General features: G+C 37.2%; 1 protein-coding gene across 1 annotated transcript in view; it reads left to right on the top strand.

The window, feature by feature from the left end:
* Positions 1–22,153, top strand: part of ITPR2 (inositol 1,4,5-trisphosphate receptor type 2) — a 499,992-nt gene that overhangs the window by 221,211 nt on the left and 256,628 nt on the right. The window contains exons 31-34 of the mRNA XM_028113213.2: positions 127–378; positions 3,181–3,306; positions 19,156–19,284; positions 20,509–20,629. Of these exons, the coding sequence (XP_027969014.1) occupies positions 127–378; positions 3,181–3,306; positions 19,156–19,284; positions 20,509–20,629 (628 nt within the window). The remainder of the gene's footprint in view (positions 1–126; positions 379–3,180; positions 3,307–19,155; positions 19,285–20,508; positions 20,630–22,153) is intronic.

Here is a 22,153-nt window from a genome sequence, read left to right as displayed (position 1 = left end):
GCTTTTGCAATATCATCTGTGTTTTTAGAAAGAGATGCATGTGTTTCCAGATAGACCAAACCTTTGGCAATAGCTGCAAGGATGAACATTTGGACTGCTATGTAGACTCTCTTATTATCATTTCAGTTGATAAATGGGGGTGAAGATGTGCTGATCTTTTACAATGATAGAGCATCATTTCCCATCCTTCTCCATATGATGTGTTCAGAGAGAGACCGAGGGGATGAGAGTGGCCCCTTAGCTTACCACATCACCCTGGTGGAGTTGCTAGCAGCATGCACAGAGGGGAAAAATGTCTACACCGAAATCAAGTGCAATTCCCTTCTGCCCTTGGACGACATAGTGAGGGTGGTGACCCACGATGACTGCATCCCTGAGGTAAGCCTGGCAAAAGCTGAGCAGCCACGGAAGTACATAAGTGCTAGAAGTCCCCATACTATTTATAATGAGATAATGTATTTAGTCAAGAAATTGTACTTAGCTATATAATTAGAAAAATTTAAAAGCGCATAAAAAGTTTCCTTTTTTACTTCTACAGGAAGCTATGAAAGACGGTAAACTTTTTCAAAGTAGAGCCCTGTTGGTTACTGGAAGCTACTGTGGGAGTCTCTTAAATTCTAAGTATGGCAGTGTGATGAAACTGAGATTTTACTTGTTACCTCTGGTATGTTCTTGAGCATGCAATAGATGCTGCATAAATAATTCACGATCACTGATAGGAGAGGCTAGGATGGTGCAGTAGTATCATCTATTAGACTCTGTAGGTTTGCCTTGCTTTACGGAATAAATGCAGTCTTGGAAATACGGACATGCATTTTGTTTTATTCGCGCATCATTCTTTTACCCTCTCTCCTTGTTTGGCTCTGATAATAGGGAAAAAAATCATTAAAAACTGGTTGTCTGCCAACAGGATTAATGAGGCTTCCAGGAATGTACATTGCAATAATTTCTTTTCTACTGTTGTGGTGTATTGTTGCAAAGTTCATAAATGTGTGATGCATCAAATATGATATAAATCTAAACATTTTAAATCATAGTAACTTAAAAAGGTGTAGGGTTAAGTTAACTTCCCTAACTTCCCAGTAGTCCTATGTAGTGATGGACTTGAAAGTATATTTTTGTGAGATTATTTTGTGGAATTATTGACACTTCATAGCAAGGGTACTTCATGCTTTGATTGGCTTGAAATAAGATGGCCAAGAAAGGAAGCATAGTGTAGTGATTAAATTCCTGGGTTCTGTCTTTATTTGAGGTCCTGATTCTGACAGTACTTCTTCCCACATATTGTTCTTTCTGACCACACCACTCTGGCCCCTTATGTTCACCTGCTTCACTCCTCTTCATCCTTCATATCTTGATTCAAGCATTACCTCCTTAAGGAAAACTTCCTTGGCCTCCCATAGTAGAGTTGTAAGAGTCTACAATTTGAAATTTGACATTTGAATGTTATTAATAAAGGTCTGTAGCCTTCACATCCTTGCCCAAGATTATAAGCGTGATGAGAGAAGCAACTAGGTTGTTTCTATGTACCATTATATTACCTGATCCTGAGACTATACCTAATAAGTATGTTTTGAATGAATGAACAAATGAATTAAAGAATGAGTCAGAATCCTGGATCCATTACTTCTAGCTGTGTGACTGATTCCAGCAGGTTACTTAACCTTTCTGATCTTCCATTTCCACAATTTTAAAGCAGAACAATTCTGGTATGTATCTGAGAGGATTGCTGGAGGGTGGAATTAAGGAAGATATTACATACAAAATGCTGAAGGGTTTGACGTGTAGCAAACAATGAATAAATATAAGCTGCTGTCAAGATGATTATGATAATGCACTGAATGGTTCTGAAGTCTCCCTACCCTATGATCAGTTCTTGACACAGGCACCCTGTCTGCTTTTTGGCCTTAGTCAAGGACAGAGAAGCACTAAGGGCATGAAAGCTGACCCTGTATTCCTTATGGTTCTAACTTGGATTCTATGAATCCTTGAAATTATTTACATGATTTTGTATGTATATGCATTTAGGGTGGTTTATAGCACCCATCCCATTATTTATTTATTTATTTATTCCTTGAGAGAGAGAGAGAGAGAGCACACACACATGTGAGCCAGAGGGAGGGACAGAGGGAAAGGGAGAGAGACAATCCCAAGCAGACTCCGCGCTGAGCATAGAGCCTGACTCGGGGCTTGATCTCATGACCCTGAGATCATGACTTGAGTTGAAATCCAGAGTCAGATGCTTAACCGACTGAGCCACTCAGACACCCCTCATCACATTTTCATTAAAAAAAAAAAATAAAGAAAGGAAAGAGAAGAACCACAAACACTACTGTTCTACACACTTCAGAAATACTCTGTGTTGGTGAGACTCATCCCAGTCCTTTATGAGGGATTTTGTTAAATATGGGAAAGAGTGGTACTACACTTTAAAGTAATATAGTTTTTTTGTAAACTGTGAGCCTGTTTCTTCTCAGAAATAGTAACTTAAATATTTCTGAATGGCATTAAAGTATTATTTAATCAACACATTTAAATGTTATATTAGAACTCTCTTGGTTGTAAACAACAGAAACCTAACTTGAACTGTTTAAATTTAAAAAAGGGAATTTTATTGGATCCTGTATTTGGGAATTTGAAGGATAGTTGTTCTGATGGATCAAGAGGTTCAAACAATGTCAGAATTCTTTCCATCTCTTGTCCCCTGTTCCTTTGTGGTTTTGCCTCATTCTCTCTTTCTGTGCATAATTGTCCTCCATGTACTTGCAGAAGATGGATTCTTGGAGTTTGGGTTTACCTTGTTCCACTTTAGTAATGAGCGAGAGAGAGAGAATGACAGAATGTCAGAGAAAGAGACAGAAAGAAGGGGAGGGAGAGGGAGAGGAAGGAAGACAGGGAAAGGGAGCACATTTGACTCTCAGTGTCTCAACTAGGACAGACTTGGTTTCTGTCAGGTGTACTTGTGCATTCCAACACTGGGCGCAGGGGAATGGGCTACTAGGTCGGGGCCTGGAGGGTTTTAGTAAGAGAAGGGAAATGGGAATGCTTTCTAGGTAGACATAAAACATGCTATAATCCACGGTAGTAACTAACCGAGATTTTATTTAACCTTTCATATTTGATTTTTGAAAATGAACAATGAACAAAACTCACTTTCTTTTGTATTTGAAACTTGCACAGGTTAAAATTGCTTATGTGAATTTTGTTAATCACTGTTATGTGGACACTGAAGTGGAAATGAAAGAAATCTACACCAGTAACCACATTTGGAAATTATTTGAGAACTTCTTGGTGGACATGGCCAGGGTGAGTTACACTTTCACCATTAAACACTACTTCATGTTTAGTTAGGTTGTTGATACATATTTCGACTAAACAGGATCAAGGGTCTGGATGAAAATTTGGAATTAAACCCTCCATGTAATGGATGTAATCCATTACATTCAAAAAGATTTCATAAGATGTGAGTGAGATTTAATGAGTTCCTATACACAAAATACCCAATATACTGTGTATAGAAACAAAATGTCCATTTCTACTTTTACCACTAGCTATATTGATTTGTTATCAAGTGGAATTTTAGGGGCCTTTTTATATAGGTTGGGGAAGACATTGGCAGAGGTCAATTTGTATTCAGCCTCTTATCATGGATGCAATTACAAACTATAGATGGAAGAGATCTCAGGAGGCCTTGAGCGCTGCTTTCAGACAGATCGGTACTTGACCAGACTACCCAGGGCTTGGCATTGCTCAGTGTTGCCTATTCAGAGTTTTCTTTGGGAGAGTGCTCCAGTAATTGAATCATCTGGTTTGACTCGTCAGTCAAAATAGGTCCTGCTTTTTACTGAGTCCATTTCCTCCTGTTTGGCCTTTTGGGGGAATTGGAGAGGACATGTGGAGCCGGTTGGCATTTTCTAGATATTGTCTAGCATATGTTTTTGAGTAAAATTGAGTGAATGAATGAATGAAGAAAGGAAGGAAGGAATCTTCTTTATAGATAGGGATTAATTTTAGTTAGTATATCTTCAGCTCCCTCCCCCCCTTTTTTTGGCATGTTGAATTGTCATAAGATAGAGGGTTTATTATTTTGTTTTTTTAATTTTTAGTTTTCCCTTTGAAGTGATGGGATATAATGTTCAAATAAGGGTTTCACTAGTGGAAGATAGTGTACAGATAATCCTTAGACCTGCGATGACTTATGGCGGGCTGTTCCAGTTTTTTTGACTCTCTACATTCCTGAGTGCTGGTAGCTTTACACAGACCTTATTTAGATGTAGTTGGAGGAGAGGAGAGTTAGTGAGGTCCATATTTCTACTGTCTTATAAGAATGGATGCTGACGGTTATCCACTAGCTAACTGCCTCCCTCCAACACTTTCTGGAAGGAAGGAAGACAAGGGGGATATAATAAAACATCAACTCAGACTCAGACATCAGGACTTTGCAGGTGAAATGTGCTTATTTCACCTTCAATGTGGTGTAGTATGAGCCAACTCCACTAGCTTCAAGCATGAATGGAGTAAGGCAGTTCCTAGTTTACTTCATTTCTATAGACTGAAAAGCCACTCATTACTTTTTGCAGGCAAACAGTACCTGTGGAGAAATAATCTTGTTTTACACATGATTTTCATACCACTCATATTGACCCCCATGTCCTTGTGAAAGCCCTTGTATCTGATGGGCTACAAGGATCTCTAGAGACCTTTAAGTAAAGGATGGGTTCTATGTCGATGACTGAGCTTTAAAATTGCACGTGCGGGAAGATATTAAAGAGATTATAGACTGATTTGCAGAGTTGCACAGTGCTACAGACTAAAGAGAAGCTTGAAAAGACCAAGGTCACATTCTAGGCAGTGTGAGCTGCAAAGCTAAAAGGAGTTTTATTTTTTAAAACAAAGAAGCTGATGGTAACTGCCATTGGTTATGCCACCGTGGAGGCACCCCTTGCCGTTGATGTATTTATAAAGCTAAGATGTAGGTATTCTTTTTTGTAAAAAAAAAAAAAGCATGCCTGCTAGGAAGGATTTTTTATTTTAACTATTTTTGATTAAGTAGACATTAATGTTATTTATTATATAAAGGCTTGAAGGGAATTTTGAGATCTTTTTAGTCTACTCACTCATTATGTCTAACCACAGTAGCTTAGCTATACTGTAAAAAGCATTTTTTTTCTTTCCTTCTGGTTTCCCTCTTATTTATATTTTAAAACAGCTGCTTTCTTATCCCCTCACCAAGAATGACAAAGAATCACCCTTCCTATTTCAGGGAAGGGACAGGAAACCTGGCTTTTCTGTAACTGGGCTTTGTCTTTCTGCCCTTGAAGAGAGATTAAGGAGCCACCACACACTCAAATTCAAATACAAAAAGTTGTTTAAATAAGTAGAGTGTGGTTTCCTAGGCAAATTTTCAGTTGAGTAGATCAGTAGTTCTCAAACTTCAGTGAGCATCAGGATTATCTGGAGGGTTTGCTAAAGCACAGATTGCTGAACCCCACTCCAGAGTTTCTGATTCAGTAGATGTGAATCTTTGCATTTTTAACACATTTCCAGGTGACGCTGACGCTGCTGGTCCAGGGACCACACTCTGGGAACCATTGCAGTAGAATATAGTAGTTTAAGAGTAGGTACTTTAGAGGCATTAGCCAGACTAGCGTTCAAGTCCAGATTCTGCCTCTTCCTAGCTCAGTTACCTTGAGCAAAGTACTTACCGCTCTGACTCAGTTTCCTTATTTGTAAAATGGATACGCATTCCTCATAGGGTTGCCAGGAGGCTTCAATGAGATAATGCATATAAAGCTCTTAGCACATGAGTGGCACTTAATCAGAAAGCTGGTAACATCATCTATTTCATCCACATCATGGTAACATCACTGGTATTATTACAAGGTTATATGTAGCCTTTAAAGCAATTTCAACAAGTTTCCTCCATACCTATACCAAATAATAATGTTGAAGATAACCAAAAGGAGGACCAGCCAGTACAGGCAAGAGCCAGAAACCATGTCTGGGAAACTGGACATGCGGAGTAATGACTTGACATAGAGATGGGCTAAATGGAGATATTCCCATGAAGTGATGAAATCCTGGAGCAGCTGATTTACATCAGTGAGAAATGGTGGAGGTAACCTGGAGGAAAGGTATGTGGTGAATTGGACCTAAAGAATCATAGGATCTTAGGGTTGGAAGAGACTGGCAGTCATAATAGCTCACACTCTTCAGCACCTACCTGTATATTTCTAGTAAGAGTTATCTCACTATTTTTTTGAGACAACTGGTTTCATTATTACATAACTTTAATTGTGAAAAGCTCTTAATATTGAGCCAAATTGTTATGTATTATAATTTTTGCCTATTTCCTCCTTCTGTAGCAACATAGAATGATTCAGTTCAGCAAAGATGTAGGTATTTACCATAAGCAATATATTCTCCTTGCTGGTGATCTACTTTCAAATAAAGTCATACAATTTAAAGAACTTAAGACCATCGAGGTTGACCTCATAATTTTGCCCCTGAGTTCCAGAGAGATTAATTTGCTAGCATAGGGTGACTTGCCTAGCCAGAAGCAGATCTGGGAAATCTGCTGGAGCCTAACCTGGTGCTTTTTCCATAACAGCTTCTCAAATTTGTTCTGGGCTCCTTCCTGTTTTCAGTATACTTTTGGGTTCTCTCTAATATGTCAGTGTTTTTGGGTATGCATCCTTTCTGATGGCTGAGTAATATTCCATTGTATATATGGACCATATCTTCTTTATCCATTCATCTGTGGAAGGGCATCTCGGCTCTTTCCACAGTTTGGCTATTGTGGACATTGCTGCTATGAACATTGGGGTGCATATGGCCCTTCTTTTCACTACGTCCTGTGTCTTTGGGGTAAATACCAAGTAGGGCAATTGCTGGGTCATAGGGTAGCTCTATTTTTAATTTTTTGAGGCACCTCCACACTGTTTTCCAAAGTGGCTGTACCAACTTGCATTCTCACCAACAGTGTAAGAGGGTTCCTTTTTCTCCACAACCTCTCCAACATTTGTTGTTTCTTTACTTTGTCAGTTTTTGCCATTTTAACTGGTGTAAGGTGGTATCTCAGTGTGGTTTGGATTTGAATTTCCCTGATGGCTAATGATGATGAACATTTTTTCATGTGTCTGTTAGCCATTTGTATGTCTTCTTTGGAGAAGTGTCTGTTCATGTCTTCTGCCCACTTTTTGACTTGATATTATTTGTTTTTTGGGTGTTGAGTTTGAGAAGTTCTTTATAGATCTTGGATATCAGCCCTTTGTCTGTAGTATCATTTGCAAAAATCTTCTCCCATACTGTGGGTTGCCTCTTTGTTTTCTTGACTGTTTCCTTTGCTGTGCAGAAGCTTTTTATCTTGATGAAGTCCCAAAAGTTCATTTTTGCTTTTGTTTCTCTTGCCTTTGGGGACATGTCTTGAAAGAAGTTGCTGTGGCTGATGTCAAAGAGGTTCCTGCCTATGTTCTCCTCTAGGATTTTGATGAATTCCTGTCTCACATTGAGTTCTTTCATCCATTTTGAGTTTATCTTTGTGTATGGTGTAAGAGAATGGTGGCGTTTCATTCTTCTGTGTATAGCTGTCCAATTTTTCTCAGCACCATTTATTGAAGAGACTGTCTTTTTTCCATTGCATATTTTTTCCTGCTTTGTCAAAGATTATTTGACCATAGAGTTGAGGGTTCATATCTGGGCTATCTATTCTGTTCCATTGATCTATATGTCTGTTTTTGTGCCAGTACCATGCTGTCTTGGTGATCAGGGCTTTGTAATATAACTTGAAATCAGGCAACATGATGCCTCCAGCTTTGTTTTTCTTTTTCAACATTTCCTTGGTGATTTGGAGTCTTTTCTGATTCCATACAAATTTTAGGATTGCTTGTTCCAGCACTTTGAAAAATGCTATTGGAATTTTGATCAGGGTGGCATTGAAGGTATAGATTGCCCAGGGCAGCATAGACATTTTAACAATGTTTATTTTTCTGATCCATAAGCATGGAATGTTTTTCCATCTTTTTGTGTCTTCATCAATTTCTTTCATGAGTGTTCTGTAGTTCCTAGAGTATAGATCCTTTACCTCTTTGGTTAGGTTTATTCCGAGGTATTTTATGGTTTTTGGTGCTATTGTAAATGGAATCGATTCTCTAATTTCTCTTTCTACAGTTGCATTGTTAGTGTATAAGAAAGCAACTGATTTCTGTGCATTGATTTTGTATCCTGCCACATTACTGAATTGCTGTATGAGTTCTAGTAATTTGGGGGTGAAGTCTTTTGGGTTTTCCACATAAAGTACCACGTCATCTGCGGAGAGAGTTTGACTTCTTCTTTGCCAATTTGAATACCTTTTATTTCTTTTTGTTGTCTGATTGCTGTTGCTAGGACTTCTAGTACTGTGTTGAATAGTAGTGGCGAGAGTGGGCATCCTTGTGTTCCTGATCTTAAGGGAAAGCTCTCAGCTTTTCTCTATTGAGAATGATATATGCTGTGGGTTTTTCATAGATGGATTTTATGAAATTGAGGAATGTTCTCTCTATCCCTATATTCTGAAGAGTTTTAAGCAGGAAAGGATGCTGCATTTTGTCAAATGCTTTTTCTGCATCAATTGAGAGGACCATATATGGTTCTTCTCTCTCCTCTTATTAATGTGTTCTATCACATTGATTGATTGGGTCAACCAGGAAATCAAAGAAGAACTTAAACAATTCATGGAAACCAATGAGAATGAAAACACATTGGTCCAAAACCTATGGGATACTGCAAAGGTGGTCCTAAGGGGGAAACACATAGCCATCCAAGCCTCACTCAAAAAAAATTTAAAAAATCCCGAATGCACCAACTATCTTTACACCTTAAAGAAATGGAGAAAAAAACAACAAATGATGCTTAAGCCACAAATTAAAAGAGAAATAATTAAGATTAGAGCAGAGATCAATGAATTAGAAACCAGAAATACAGTAGAGCAGATCATCGAAACTAGAAGCTGGTTCTTTGAAAGAATTAATAAGATCTATAAACCTCTGGCCAGACTAATCCAAAAGAAAAGAGAAAGGACCAAAATTAATAAAATTAGTGAATGAAAGGTGAGAGATCATGACTAACACCAAGGAAATAGAAACAATTATTAGAAATTATTATCAACAACTATATGTCAATAAATTACGCAACCTGGAAGAAATGGATGCCTTCTGGGGAAACCTGTAAACTACCAAGACTGAAACAGAAATAGACAACCTGACTAGACCAATAACCAGTAATGAGATTGAAGCAGTGATCAAAAACCTCCCAAAAAACAAGAGTCCATGGCTTGATGGATTCCCTGGGGAATTCTACAAAACATTCAAAGAAGAAATAATACCTATTCTACTGAAGCTGTTTCAAAAAATAGAAACAGAAGGAAAGCTTCCAGACTCATTCTATGAGGCCAGCATTACCTTGATCCCCAAACCAGGCAAAGACCCCATCAAAAAGGAGTATTTCAGACCAATATCCCTGATGAATATGGATGCCAAAATTCTCAACAAAATCCTAGCTAATAGGATCCAACAGTACGTTAAAAGGATTGTCCAACACAACCAAGTGCGATTTATCCCTGGGATAAATGTTCAACATTCGTGAATCAATCAATGTAAAAGTATGACATTTGGGATGGAACCAGTGTTTCAGGTGGGGTCCGGCCAGCACAAGGCAGATGATTATTTTAGTAGAAGTTTGGAGAACAATATTACTTAAAAGGCAACAGAAATATTAATATGTAGTGGCATTCATACCACCTTCCACCTTTCTCTTCATGTTGCTCTGGAGTCATTTCTACCAGGTTCTTTTTTGTTTGCTCTTGGGTAAAACTCTCTGGAGAGTCTTAATTAGTATCTTTCTTATTCCTGTTTGTAACACCTCATCTTTTATCTTGCTAAGATCCATAAAAGAAAATCTTCCTGAAAGACTGTTTTTAATAAACTGGTGCTAGGTTTCACACACTTAATTCCATTCTGATTCCCTGACAGACAGTATCCGTGTTCTGTAAATACACCAGATTTAGGCAGGCAGCAAAGATACTAGACTCATGAAAAGTTGTTCCTCTGTGTTTCTTGTGGCTAAAATTGGTGTTTGTGGGGCAGAAATGCTTTTTTTGCCTTTGTAACTGATTGTTGTTTCAAAGTCAAGGGATTTGAGTCATTATTAGAAAGCACCTGAATGGGGGGTGGACTGTGGTCAATGTTAGCTCCAGACTATATTTTTTCTTTTGAAGAAGTTTCCAGTTTTGCTATCAATTTCAAGTTTCTCTAATGACCAATGGTACTCTAAGCGATGTATTGGCAGAATGAAATTAGACCAAGAAATAATTTAGAGGTGCACCTAATGCAGTGTCATGTCATTGCCCCATCAATCATTACTTAGCTGGATAACTCAGAGTATTTTATTTTTAAATAGATCACTTGATTGAGCCATTCTCTCCCTTTACATAGCTTACCAAATAGGTTGGAAGTAGGAGTAAAGGTAAAATTTATATGTACTTTGAGCCACACTTTCCAAGTTCTTTAATTTGATGGAATTGCAATTATCTTTGGTTGATGATTTGATTCTAGAGTTTTCTTGACTTTCTTAAGTTGAATGAGCCTTTGAAATGTCTTATTTTAAAGGGTTCTTTTTATATTAGCTAGCCTTGAGGGCAAGTGAAGAGTATAAAGTACTCTATAAACCTTATCCTTCGTGTGGCCCCTTTCCCTCAGTTGTAATTCTATTTTTCGGGCCAAGTTATAGTGGTGGTGTCCACATGTAATGAATACTTGTTTGGCTATTCTTGATTGATGGTTGGTTGATCCCTATGCTGCATCCTACTTCATGCTCTTTAAATCATTAACAGCATTTGTCTTAGTTCATTAATTCCTTCCTGAAACACTTCTCACTTGGTCCCCAGGATATCATTTCCATTCTGCTTCCCTCCTTCCTCATTGCCCACCCTTTCTTACGTTTCTTTGCTCTTTCCTCCAAATCTTTCTAGATTCTCAGTATTGGAATGTGCCAGACTCAACCTTTGACTTACTACCCTCTGTCTACAATCACTTGCTTGCTGATCTCAATACTCTCCTGTCTTTAATACCAGACTGATTGAAGCTTGGATCCTTCTCCCGATGTCCAGTCTCGCATATCTAACTGCCTGTAGGACATCACCATTTGGCTATCTAACTTCAAGCTCCCCATTTACTCCTATATCCCACTAAAAATGAATTCCTTCTCAAGTCTCTGGCATCTCAGTAAATGACAATTCCATTATTCAATCTAGGCATTCTAGCAAAATGTCTTGGTGTTATCTATAAACTTTGTTTCCTTACACTTTAAATCCATTCCTTAAGCAAATTCTACAAAGTTTAGCCTTAAAATATTAAAAATCTGACTACTTCTGAAGACTTCCATCACTACCACCTGCTTCAAGTTGCCATTAGCTCTCATCTGGACCATTGCAGTAGCCTCATAGCCTGTTTCCCTGCTTTCACACTTGCCGCCCTTCTTCATCTATTCTCTATTCTTCATCTATACAGTAGCCATCATGATTCAAAAGAATAGGAAGAAGAAGAATGTTGGCTCAGGTCTCTTCTGCTTAAATTCCTCCTGAAGTAAAACATCTGCATGATTTGGCCTCTCCCCTGATCACCCCTCCCCTTTTCCATATCCACTTAATTTCCCCTAGCAGGTCTCTGTTCCATCTAATGACCACCTTGCTGCTCCTCAAATATGCCACACACACTCCCATCTAAGCACTTTTGCATCTGCCTGGGATGCACTGATCCTCCAGGTATCCTCAAGACTTCTTTCATGTTCCTGCTTAAAAGTCTTCAAAGAGGCCTTCACTTACCACCCTGTGTGTAGCAGCTTTTTCCTTCTGCCCCCTACCCCTTCGCTTGCTTCATTTTTCTTCACAGAACTTATCCTCATGTGACATTTTTATATGCATTTGTATTTGTTCCTACTGAAACAGAGGGCAGGGATTTTGTCTGTTTGGTTCATTGCTGCATACCTGACCTAGAAGTGTCTCACACATAGTAGGTAGTCCATATGTATTTGTGAAATAAATGTCCACTGAAGTGAAAAATACTTAAGAAGTCAATTTGAAAACAAAGTAAGTGTAGTCTTAGCATCGAATTAAGTGGACATATCAATGGAATGAAATAAATAGGCATAAACAGATTTTTACATATGCAGATACTAATATATCATAAACAAATTATTACCCATTAGTAAGAAGTGATTAGTAATTTTCAGGGATGAGCAAACTTTCTCCATGAAAGCAAGGTAGTTCATATTTTCGCTTTTCAGGCCACTATTATTATGGTCATAGCAGTTACTAAAGGGAAAGGAGCCATTGACAATATGTAAATGAGTGGCTATAGCTAGATTTGCCCCATGGGCTGTAGATTGCTTACTCCTGGTAACATTAAAGTGATAGTATAAACTCCATTAGGGTAGTGATTCTTATATATTTTATTCATCGATAAATCCCAGGTACATAGAACATTCTTGACATGGAATAGACATTCAACAAAAATTGTTGATTTGAACTAAATCAAAATGCCATTTGAGGACACTGGCTATTTGGGGTGAAATGAACTCAGTTCCTAACCTAAATCATATAATAGCGTAAATTGCAATTAGATTAAGATTTTAGAGATAAATGTGGCACAATAAAAATGGATGGAAATATAGGTGGCTATATTTATCTGTCTTTGGATGAGAAGTTTCTTTTTAAGCATAAAAGTGGTGAATGAGAATAGCTAAGGAAAATAATAGACGTTTCATTTTTTGAAAATTCAAATTTAAGTACATAAAACATCACACATAGCAATAAAAAATCAAAATAGAAAAAAGTTACTAACATTTCTAAAAAGGCTTAAATAATCTTTACATAAAGAACTTGGGACGCCGGGGTGGCTCGGTCGGTTGAGCTTCCGACTCTTGCTTTTGGCTCAGGTCATGATCTCAGGGTTGTAAAATCGAGCCTCATGTCCGACTCCGTGCTGAGTGGTGGAGCCTGCTTGGGTTTCTCTCTTCCTCTCCTTCTGCTCCCCACCCTCTAAAATAAATAAATAAATCTTTAAAGGCCCAATGCTTGAAAAAGAAAAAAAAAGAATTTATATATATAGATAGATAAGAAAAGCCCTAACAATCTAATAATGAAATGGTCAAGACCCAGGCATTCATGACTTATAGAGGAGGAAATACAAGCAAACCCTTGAAAAAAATAGTCAACTGTTAATAATTTTTTAAAAATACAAAGAAGAATAAGATCCAGTTTCTAATTATCAAAGTTGTAGGGACAAAAAGATAAAAGTAAAGAGATAATATTAAATGTTGGTTCGCATACTTTGCTGATGAGACTGTAAATTCATGGTGTCTTTCTGAAAAGCATTTTGGTAATACATTAAAAGAAACCTTCATACCTTTTTAATGTGTCAAATAGTTTACTTTCCACGAATCTGTCCTCAGGAAATAATTAGAAATGATATCAAGGATTTATGGTCAAAGAAGTTCAACATGCTGTTATAATAATATACAGTAAGAAATAGATTCAAAATTTAATAATAGAGAAATAGTTCAATAAATTATGATATATCTATAAGATTGATGTTATAGAGTCATTGAGATTTCTTGAGGATTTTTAATAATGTGGGAAGTACTAATGGTCGAGTGATGAGTATAAAAAGGAGAAGACAAAACTGGTTATCTAGAATAATTTCAGTTACGTAAAATATACGTGGTAGAGCACAAAGATTAGAAGAAAGGATTCTAGGAGGATAACCATGGTTTTATCTGGATTTTTGTATTAAAGGTAATTTTTGTTTTCTATTTTGTGCCTTTCTATATTTTTTCAGGGTTCCTACAATTAATATATATTGATATTAAGAAAAATACTATCTTTTTACAAAATGAGTTTAGAATTCTAAGAAAGCCAACTGAGTGTATGAACCGATGACTCACCTAAAAAGGAGATGTTTAAAAAGCAAATGTTTGGAAGTTTTGGCCTCATGAATGAAGGGATGCAAATTAAAATAAATATGTGATATCACCTCAGCTGTTTAGAGGAACATGTCTACTGTCTACAAGGAATATAAAAACGATCCTTAGGATTTGTATTCCTTGGTCTGTGTGATCAAAAGTATGTTACTGGCACTAGAGCTCCCCTGTCCTGCAGGGTAGCAGCTTGCCACATTTAAATTTAAATTTTAATTAGGTAAAATTAAATCTGATGGACAATCCAGTTCCTCAGTAGCACCAGCCACCTTTTAAGTGCCCAGTAAGCACATGTGCTGGACATCACTGATGCAGATTTCCATCACTGCAGAAAGTCCTATTGGGCAGTGCTGCTCTAGCATATAACTTTTTAAATCCCATCTGTCATTTTGGAAGAGTAGCGGTGACTTTAGAGTGGAAGAGAGAAGGGACATCATATATGCAAGGGGAGAAATGTCAGGCATAATTATGTCTAGAAATGTTGTTTCATATTTATTTTTCAGCAAATGGTTTTCTACCTACTGTGCGCTGAGGTCCTGCCTGCGCAGTGGTGAGCAAGTCAGACTAGTTTCCCAGGTCAGGGACTTACATTCTACTGGTGGAGACAGAGTTTCACTTGCTCTTTCCTCAGAAACCTCCAGGGCTGTTTCCTCACTTCCTTCAGTTTTTTGTTAAAATGTTGCCTTATCCAGAGAGGTTCCCCAAGCAAGTTAGGTAAAAGTAATCCTCCACTGTACCCACTCCTCCTGTAGCATAAGAACGAGCTATACACCTCCTCCCTGTACAGCCTGCCCTTCTTTATTTTTCCGCTAGAGTATCCTCTTTGCTCTATTTTCCACTGATATTATGTATTTATTAATTTGTCTTTTGTGTGTCTTTCTTGATTAGAATAAAAACTCTTATATAAGAGTAGGGATTTTGTTTTGTTTGGTTCACTGTCCTAACTCCTAATCCAATATTTAGCTTTAATTTATTTTTTTAAGATTTTATTTATTTTATTTGAGAGAGAGAGAGAGAGAGAGAGCACAAGCAGGGGGAGTGGCAGGCAGAGGGAGAAGCAGGCTTCCCGCGGAGCAGGGAGCCCGATGCGGGGCTCAATCCCAGGACCCTGGGACCATGATCTGAGCTGAAGGCAGATGCTTAACCAATGGGGCCACCCGGATGCCCCAGTATTTAGCTTTAACTTAAATAATAATAATTTAAACAAATAATTTGAAAAATAATGATACGTGGAGCTTGGGATTATTTTAATATTTTATAATATTTTACAGAGATTTTAAAATATTTTAAAAATTATGATACATGGAATATACCAGAGAGATATAAATAGTAATTAGTGATATAAGACAGACCTCAAGCAACCTAAGGGTGAGACAAGAAATCACTGTTCAGTAAATGTTTGGAGGACAGTTGGATGGATATCAATACCAGAAAAAATTGATCAGAATCCAAAAATCAGGTCACTACAGCAGCAAACTCCCAGATAGTGTAAAGAGTTAAATGGGAGTCATGATGCGTACAGGGATAGAGGAGGACTCCAAAAAAAACTAGAACAAAATGTGTGGAATATCCTTTGCTTTTGTGGAAGGGAGGTTTTTTTTCTTCTTTATATTAAATAAGTAGAAACAATCTAAATAAAAAATAGTGCCTGAATGCTAAGAATTATTTGACACAATGAAATGTAATGAAATAACATTCTAAATAAAAAAATCAGAATGTGAAAAATGTATGTGAAATGATAATCCAAAAGAACTTATGAAAAATATGTTAAAATGCTATGTCATATGTCAGTCATTATCCAGGTCTCACTTAAAGTGGTTAGAGGATTTTCAGTCATCCGTACATGACAAAATATTGGCATGAAGTGATTACGTGGAAAGTGCCAACCCTCATTAGTAATGTCAGAAACACAAAATAAATTTTAGGTATCATTAAATGGGTGAAAATAATGATAATTTACAGGTGGGAACAGTCAGTTTCTGCGGGAACCAGATGGCATCCTCCAGGAGGTGTGGGCAGTGTGAAAGGGACCAAGAAGGCACAGGGGAGCACCCTGGAATTGGGGACACTGCAAAGCTGTTTGCACCCAGGCATGAAGGGGTGAAGACAGTGCCATTGTTACTGGGGACACTGCTGAAGGGCTCAGTGGGGGCTGCCCCCAGAGATTCAGACACTGCCAAAACCTCTGTGAGGGGAAGAAGATGGAGTTGGAAGCAGAGGTCCAGTAGGTCCCTGAATTCTATCTCTCCTACTCTGTTCTGCCAGTGCCTCACATCAGCTGATCCCAACCGGAGCCTGAAAACAAGAGCTAGTTGGAAATAATGAGGGACCATCCTGTGTATCTACACATAGGTTGTTGATAACATTGTACATTTGTTATTTTAGAGGATCAGCCCAGCAACAGTACAAAACTGTCTCTATATCCTCATCTGGTGATTCCTCTTTTGGTAGAATATACACCAAAAATCTGAAAGTAAATATAAGAATTTTGCACAATTCGTTATAGTTGCAAAAAAAAAATAGGGAAATCACATAAAAGACTAGCAAGAAGGAAATAACTAGGAAAATAAGAAAATGATTTATGTTTTTGGTTATGTATCCTCAATTTATTCCAAAAATGGATTTAAAGCATGATGGTGCATTGGCATGATGGAATAAATATTACCTTTTATTTTTATTTATTTTTAGTTTTTGCAATTGCTCAAAGTTCCAACTTTATCTTTATTATGTTCAATTAGCCAACATATAGTACATCATTAGTTTTTGATGTACTGTTCAACGATTCATTAGTTGCATATAACACCCAGTGCTCATCACATAGCCTTTTAAAATAAGTGTTTAGGGAATCACACAGGGCATGCTTTGTAGGAAATAATGGTATGTGAATAATATGTGCAAATAGGTTGAAATTTTGAAAATACATGTATTACACATCAAAGTTAATTTCATGGGGTATCATTTTTTTGAATCATTTCCAATCTTTATTGGAACGAGGCAGTAAAAATAAATGAAAGACAGAATGGATAAAGAAATATTGTTATTTTGGGGTGTTCTTTTTTTTTCCTGGAAAGTTTTAAAAGATTTTAATAAGTAAAGTGGCTTCTTACATCTCTTGCCTATCCATGATACTGCAATGTAGGATGCAAGTTTCTGGAGGTACAAAAATATTATCATTCATATGGGGCAGAAAAAATATCTTGAAAAATTGTTAAAATTTCTTGTTCAAATGTATTGAGGAATAGGTTCCACATTGCTTTGTAAACCCAGGATTTTGAGGAAAGTCTTTATCTAGAGATAGATTACTTTTACTAATCCAATGACAAAAGCAAATTTCTGAGTGGTTCTTTAGCAAATGTCCAGTTGCAGGTAATTCAGTGTGGTACTGCAATAGCTCGGCAGAGCCCCCCCCCCCACCCCAGTTGTGTGAAATGTCACTGGATGAGGAAGAAGCTTATTCGGGCTCGTTATGGTAGATTTGGTCGGCTACCTCTTCAACTTTAACATATTTTTATCCTGTGAATCAGAAAATTTCAGTATCAAAGCCAGTGCTGGAAAAATACTAAACGAAATAAATCCTATGTCATATCTATCATGGGAAAACTAATTTTATATTAGTGCTGGGACCACACTCAGTTTTAGTCCCGTTGTTCCACAAATATAGCCTAACCCAGAGTGAACGTGAAACAATATAAGAGTCCTTCTGTTCTTTCTTATTCTTTCATTTTTTTAAAATGAATTGATTCATTCATGTCCCAAACATTAATTGAACATGTTGTATATGCCAGGCATTATGTTACCTGCTTGAATGCTGGCTAAAAGATTGCATAATTTGACATCATTTATTTCCTTTAATTGCACTGTTCCCTGCAATAACTGTGAGATTAGTTCTCATACAACCCTGTCAGGGAGGTGTCACTTAATAGACGAGGAAAAAATGAAGAGCCCTGATGGGAAGTGATTTAGGAGCAAAGCAAAGCAATCCCCGTACTCTTTCTTTTACCTGTATTTGGCAAATACTGTTATTTCCCCAACCAAAACATTGGGACACACATTTGAGAAGGGAATTTTTCTCTTTTGTGAACTTATTTGTGTGAAAGGTTTTTAAAGCAATATCAAATTAAATTATAGTTACTTATTCTTTTTGATGAATCACCTTCCTGAAAAGAAAAAGAAATGATGTAGAAATTTGGATTGTCTACGAACATCTGGAACATCTGGCCACCATATTTCCCCACCATCACTGTGAATATTTAAACGTTGTTACTCTGCCCCAGTTTTTTGGGGTTTTCTCACACCCCATGCTTTTCCCTTCCACTTTTTTCTTCTTCTTTTTATCTTCATGGTTCTTTTTATTACCCAGCTTTTTTTCATTTGTTTTTAATCATGTATCTTAGCTTTGCAATTTGTCTACCCTGACATATTTGGAAATTTGTGGTTTGTTTCACAAAATGACCAATTTCTGCCTCATTTAATCATATAAAAAAACAGGGCAGAAACCAGGCCTGTATTCTTTTCTGGTTTATCCTTAGTGCTAGTATTGTCCCTTCTTGCTCAGCCCTACTCAGGGAAGGAAGCATGCAAAGGCACACTTCGGTGCTTCCCGGAGCATCTATGCTATGGATGAAAAGGTCTGAAGTGTTGGAAAAAGTTTTATCTTCTTGTAGCTTTCTACCTCCCTTGCCAAATATTTTCTGTTTGCATCCTCCAATTTGGGCCAGGTTTTATAAGTGAAAATATGTAGAGATATAAACCACCATTAATCACATTTACCACTTTCTTATAATGACTGTTCCTCTTTGATTTCCTCACCTTGAGTGGAAGGTGGAAGGGCGTTTTCCAGCAAAGCCATGTTTGAGAACAGAGGGAGAAGGTTGGTGTGCAAGAGTAGGGAGAAGCAGAGTAGGAGGAAGGGACTGGGGGCATTTGTGAAAGAATTCTTCCAAGGATGAAATGACAACCAAACTATGGCAGAAGGATAAAATTTTAATAGATGTTTGGCAGAAATGTGTCTATTCAAAGCAACTTTCAAAAGCAGAAGAAATGTTATAAATAATAATTTCAGAGCAGTTTTTACAAGGTTTCAGTACTGAGTTAGAATTCAAAGATGTGGTAGAATGTATTGAGTTGTTCAATTTTTCTCTCCAGGTTTGCAACACAACCACAGACCGGAAACATGCAGACACCTTCTTGGAGAAGTGTGTCACTGAGTCAATAATGAACATTGTGAGCGGCTTCTTTAATTCCCCCTTTTCAGACAACAGTACCAGCCTCCAGGTAACGTAAACAAACACAGGAGCACTCTGTCACACTGAGTAGGAAAAAACTTTAATCTGGTCAGGAAGTCATTTCCTACACCACTGAAGGTCACTTTTCTCTCATATTATTTACTATTATGCCGTTTCTGAGTTTACCAAGCTTTATTTTAAGTAAAGAGGCCCCATCTTCAAATTGAATTATTCCTGTTCTCCCTCCAAGCATAACAGAAACGTTCATATCAGTATACTGGCTGTTTGCCAAGTGTTGCAATAAATGATTCTTTCAAAGGATATGCGTTTTGACTCAATAAATTCCACCTTAGTAATTAGCAGGAATTTATATACTAAGAATTAGTCTGGAATTAGAAGGAATTTATATACTAAGATTTTCGTTCGAGTATTTATAATACTTAAAAATTGGCATCGACCTTAAATGACCACAAATAGAATAGCTAAATAAATTATGGTGTGTCTGTAGGATGGCTTATTACATAGCAAATGGAAATCATGTTTTAAAAGAAATATGTATGACTAAGGAAAATGATTGTGAAGTAATATTAAGTGAAACGGTCCCCAGAATTGCATTAGAGTATCATCCAAATCTGTATGTGTAAAGAACATATGTGCCTATATACATAGATAAACTCAGGAGGGAAATATCTTCAAAATGTTCATACTGATTATCTCTACATGGTAGGATTATTGGTGATTTTCATTTCTGTGGTTCCCCAAAATTCTATAGTGATCATGTATTACCCTTATAAAAATATCATTTTGAATTGTACTTTCTTTAGGGAAAACTTTTAAATTATTAGAACCCTATGAAATTGTTTCTGTAGGTCAAAATTGTTGTCTCCTGTCCTTGCACATCATATGAAACCAAAACATACAGTCAGTCAAACAAACAAACTTAGAACACCTGCTCTACTTATACTTGGAAACACACCAGAGATATTAAAAAAATATTTAAACGCATGTCATTGGCTTCAAGAAATGCCAAATTTTTTCTGATTAAGTATATAGTTAAAATGCAAATAATTGATTTTCTATAGTGTCTGGCATGGTGCCTGTCACGAAGTGGGTACATAATAAATATTTGTTGAATGAGATTCTGTCAGTGGCACTGATGCTCAAAAAAGACTGGATTGTGTTTTATTTTGATGAGCCTTTTTGATAATGCACAGATGCCATGTTAGGAGAGTTAATGGCTTTAATGGCCTATTTGCATACTTTCTGTTTTCAGACACATCAGCCAGTTTTTATTCAGCTGCTGCAATCTGCCTTCAGAATTTACAATTGTACCTGGCCAAATCCCGCACAGAAATCCTCCGTGGAGTCTTGTATCAGAACTTTGGCTGAAGTGGGTAAGTCAGAATGTCGGGTTTTACTTACTTTTACATTTTGTGAAAGAAACTGGACTTTTGGCTAGTAGCCAATACAAGTGGCTTTCCAGTTTACAACTTAATAAGAAAAAGCAGGTACGGTTTCTCCAAAGCTGAAGAGCAATGACCGGCAAACAGTTCTGAACATTGTGGCATACTTTGTGGGAGGGGAAGATGATTCTTGTATTTCTTTTTTCAAAATTTTAAAATTTATTTATTTATTCTTAATTGTATTTCTAATTGTAATATTGCACATGACACTTTAACAGCTCGGTAAGATTTTACAGGGATGAGTTTAGTTTCGTTGTCGTCTCAGATTTCGTTATGGAAGTGTCTTGTCCATTAAGTAGCCTGACATACTAACACCTTCAGAGGGCAGGGGGACCTTTTTAGGGTTTTTTCATTCTCCAGTTTGGTCTGAAATCCATCAGTATTTACTAAGGGCCTATTGTATATAGAAACCTTCAGAAATTACAAATGAAATGGAAGGCAAGGGGATTACAGCTAAGGGAAGGTTAGTAGATTTTAGAGGGAGTTTCTCATATGTTCCTCTTTCCTTCCTACTCCCTTCCTTCCTTCCTTACATCCTTCCTTCCTTCCTTCCTTGCAAAGGATTCTTATTTATTTATTTATTCAAGAGAAAGCACAAGCAGGGGGAGCACGAGAAGGAGAGGGAGAAGTGGGCTCCCTGCGTGGGGCTCAGTGTGGGGCTCGACGCAGGGCTCGATGTGGGGCTCGATCCCAGGACCCTGAGATCATGACCTGAGCCAAAGGCAAATGTTTAACTGACTGAGCCACCCAGGCGCCCCTCTGAAAAATCCTTTCTTTCAGGTTAATTAGGGCCATACTCCAGATGTTGGAGGGGAGGCAGGGAAATAAATACTGGGCTTAAAAAAGCAAACAGAGGAGCTTGACCATTCTCTCAACTAATACAGCACCGGGAAGGGCAGTTTATAGTGTTTGTTATCACCGCTGACATTTACTGAGCACTTGCCATGTGCATTGCTAAGCAATTTGCTTGATTTGTCTCATTTAATGCTTGGATAGGTTCTTTGATAATTTATATTGTACAGTTGAGAAAAACAGAATTATCCAGATTAGGTAGCTTGGCTAGGGCTACAGTATATGCTCAGTAAATATTTGATAAATGAATCAATGATTTAACTAATTAATGGCCATTTAAAATTTTTTTTGTCTTTCCCCCATCTGCAATTTGATGTAAGTGACTGTATATTAACAAGATTTAATGACTGCTCAACTTTAATTTGAATAAATAACCTAAGATAACCTAAGAGGATCAATTTAAAAATTTTAGAACTAAGAAACTGAATTCATCTCAGTGATTAATTATAAATAAGTATTAAACTGGATAGATATCCTATGTAACAAAAAGAAACAGTGTGTAAAACTCATTATTCACAATAATAATAAAAAATAATAAATTCTTAAGAGAAAAGTTAACAAAAACATGAGAGAAGAATGTTACAATACTATTTTGAGGGCTAT

This window comes from Eumetopias jubatus, unplaced genomic scaffold (genome assembly GCF_037043125.1).
Source record: "Eumetopias jubatus isolate StellerSeaLion01/CBP00866 unplaced genomic scaffold, mEumJub1_p1.0 scaffold_8, whole genome shotgun sequence".
Classification (NCBI taxonomy): Eukaryota; Metazoa; Chordata; class Mammalia; order Carnivora; family Otariidae; genus Eumetopias; species Eumetopias jubatus.
The sequence above is the reverse complement of the archived record's forward strand: the minus strand, read 5'-3'. Positions and strand labels throughout refer to the sequence as shown.